At 37.2% G+C, this 3125-nt stretch overlaps 1 protein-coding gene across 1 annotated transcript; it reads left to right on the top strand.

The window, feature by feature from the left end:
- The first annotated feature begins 285 nt into the window (after positions 1-285).
- On the top strand, positions 286-2133 carry LOC106002536 (F-box/WD repeat-containing protein 2). The gene has a single exon (XM_013037399.1). The coding sequence runs from the start codon at positions 1601-1603 to the stop codon at positions 2114-2116; it is 516 nt and encodes a 171-aa protein (XP_012892853.1). The 5' UTR covers positions 286-1600; the 3' UTR covers positions 2117-2133.
- The last annotated feature ends 992 nt before the right edge of the window (positions 2134-3125 follow it).

The raw sequence follows: 3125 nt of genomic DNA, 5'->3' as shown, positions 1-3125 counted from the left end.
TAGCTCAAGTGGTAGAGCGCTCGCCTTGAGCTGAAGAGCTGAGGGACAGCGCCCAGGCCCAGAGTTCAAGCCCCACGACTGACCAAAAAAAAAAATAAAATAAAAGCTCTTTTTATTCTTTTTGGTGGAGGTGGGATAAGGGAGGCGAAAGATGGAGTTTTTGGACTTTTCTGCCCTAGCTGGCTTTGAACCAAGGTCAGCTGGATCTCAGCCTCCTGGATAATTAGGATTATAGTTATGAGCTACTGGCATTAGGCTTTATGATTTTTCTTTTTGTTGTAATTGGTTCACAGGTTTTTTTTTTGTTGTTGTTGTTCTCTTTAAATCAGTTTAGTCCCTATTGTAAATAGTGAGTTGATACTTGCTGACATTAATGCAGGTTACTTTAAAATTCTTTTGCCCAGTTAGCCCTAGAACAGTTTGTCCTTCTCCCAAAGGGGAAAATGATATAATGAAATAGACTTAGTACACCCAGATCTTACCACCATGTGATGATTCATTTTTATTGTCCTTCACTTCAGAGACACACAGAACACTTGGGTAGTGAATTTTGAGAGCACTCGCTTCCAGTCTGTTGTATTTTACTAGCCCTGTGACTCTAAGCAATTTCTTACCTCCTTTAACATCTTTTGCAAAGTAAAGATACCCATTTTTAGGTGTTTTTTAAGCATAGAGATTATGCATTTTTGTTTTATTTTTTAAATGAGATCTCACTATGCTATAGTCCAAGCTGTCCTTAAACTTGAAATCCTCCTACCTCTGAATAGCTAGGGTTACACTGCCACTGTTGCTGGCAGCATCAGGATTATTAATTTGCCTATTGCACAGATTTCTGCGCCCCTAATAGCTCCAGGTACATAATTAAGAGTTATCACAAGCTCATATGAAACTTCCAAAAACAGTCTATGTAGGGCCTTACTAATGCATGTTTTGAAGAAGGTACAAGAACCAGAAGAGGACTGGAAACTTAATATGTCTACCCATCTTTTGTGCTGAAAACATCTGTTGTAAAAAAAGAAACAAAAAAAAACCAAGTAGCTCTGTGATTGTGGTGATAGGTCAGGTTGTACCTTGTATAACTAATATCTTAGGTTACTGCTCTGGAGATTTGCCTTTTGGTTGTCACATCCTGGTGCTTATTTTTGTGATTTTTAACAACCATATTTAGCTTATTAAAGAGTTAATTAAGGAAGTAGTCTTATATTGGTTTTGCTGGGGTGGGGGCTTGTCTTAAAGAATATATTGACTGTGGATGAATACTTTGTGAATCTTTTACTGTGAAGCTGCATGTAGCATGTGATAGACTTCAAAAGGAACAAGACATGGATACTAGCCTATCTCCATGACACATTTTATAGGTCCTCATTTGTTAGAAGTTTTGCAAAAGTATTTTTCTTTCTGTGCATGAAAAAAAAAATTCAGATAATTAAAAAGTGTTAACTGTCAAGTTGTAGTAACTAAGCTAAGCGTTAAGATGTAATACAAAGTTTTTTACACTAATTTTAATACTTCATTTATTAGCAGTCTTGCTTGAACGGTCTCTTTGAGCAGAACTAATACAATATTTTGATGTGCCACAGGTAAATATTTCCATAACCTTATGGAGAGAAAGGACTTTGAGACATGGCTTGATAACATTTCTGTTACATTTCTTTCTCTGACGGACTTGCAGAAAAATGAAACTCTGGATCACCTGATTAGTCTGAGTGGGGCAGTCCAGCTCAGGCATCTCTCCAATAACCTGGAGACCCTCCTCAAGCGGGACTTCCTCAAACTCCTTCCTCTGGAGCTCAGTTTTTATTTGTTAAAATGGCTCGATCCTCAGACTTTACTCACATGCTGCCTCGTCTCTAAACAGTGGAATAAGGTGATAAGTGCCTGTACAGAGGTGTGGCAGACTGCCTGTAACAATTTGGGCTGGCAGATAGATGATTCTGTTCAGGACGCTTTGCACTGGAAGAAGGTTTATTTGAAGGCTATTTTGAGAATGAAGCAACTGGAGGACCATGAAGCCTTTGAGACCTCATCATTAATTGGACACAGTGCCAGAGTGTATGCACTTTACTACAAAGATGGACTTCTCTGTACAGGTAAGGCACTGGGACTGGTTTCTTAGGGGTAGGATGTTCTTGTTTGTTTTTAAAATCATTTTCTGTGGTACAATCTTAACAACACACAAAGTAGTCAGTCTTGGAGAATGGTGAGTGTAATTGTTATCTTCAGTGGCATTTCCTCCCATCCTTGAGTAAGTTTCCCTTCCCTCCATATTCTCTTTTGCCATAGAGAAAAACATTTTTTAAGTTAAGATTTATGAGAAAAAGATTCAGACTTTTATGAAGTATTATCTGAGTCAGAAACCTGTAGATTACTTTTTCTATACTTTCTTACATTTTAACATTGTTTTATCAATAAACTTTTAAGAAAAAATAGTAAAAAAACAAAACAACAACAACAAAAAACAATGTTTAGTCCTTCATTTCGACAAATTACTTAATATGTCTGTGTTTGATTCCTTGTTTGTAAAATGTGGGAAGAAGATATTTCTTCCTTGTTTTAAAATCTTGCAATTCTGAGCCTGGCAATGAAGATAGTTTTAAACTAGGCAGTTAAATGACTATATTATAACATATAAAATTATTAAAATTTTAGAAGTCTGTTATTCCATTATGGCATTAACTGCGGTTTCTTCTTAGATGTCCTTTGTCATATTAAGAATAGTTCCTTCATTTGTTTATTTTTGTGTCAGTCCTGGGCACTGTTCCCGAGTTATTTTGCTCAAGGATAGTGTTCTACCACTTGAACCATAGCTTCAGTTCCAGCGTTTTTTGTGCTTAATTGGAGATAAGAGTCTCATAGACTTCCCTGCCTGGGCTGCCTTCAAACCTCCATTCTTAGATCTCAGGCTCTTGAGGAGCTAGGATTATAGGTGTGAGCTACTGGTACTCAGCTTGTACCTAGCTTATTTTTTAGTCACTAATTGGTATTGGATTTTTGTATCTAATACCAAAAGTTTTTTGTATCCATTGAGATCCATAACTTTTTTTTTTGTCCTGTTGATTGTGGGGCTTGAACTCAGGACCTGGGTGCTGTCCCTGAGCATTTCTGCTCAAGGCTAGCGCTCTTTG

Source organism: Dipodomys ordii, unplaced genomic scaffold (assembly GCF_000151885.1).
Source record: "Dipodomys ordii isolate 6190 unplaced genomic scaffold, Dord_2.0 Scaffold13203, whole genome shotgun sequence".
Classification (NCBI taxonomy): domain Eukaryota; kingdom Metazoa; phylum Chordata; class Mammalia; order Rodentia; family Heteromyidae; genus Dipodomys; species Dipodomys ordii.
Note: the sequence above shows the minus strand (reverse complement) of the source record. Positions and strands in the feature narration are given on the sequence as shown.

What these genes read in the sequence shown, in the direction of transcription:
- LOC106002536 (XM_013037399.1), top strand. Translation starts at nt 1,601, where the DNA reads ATGGAGAGAAAGGACTTTGAGACATGGCTTGATAACATTTCTGTTACA.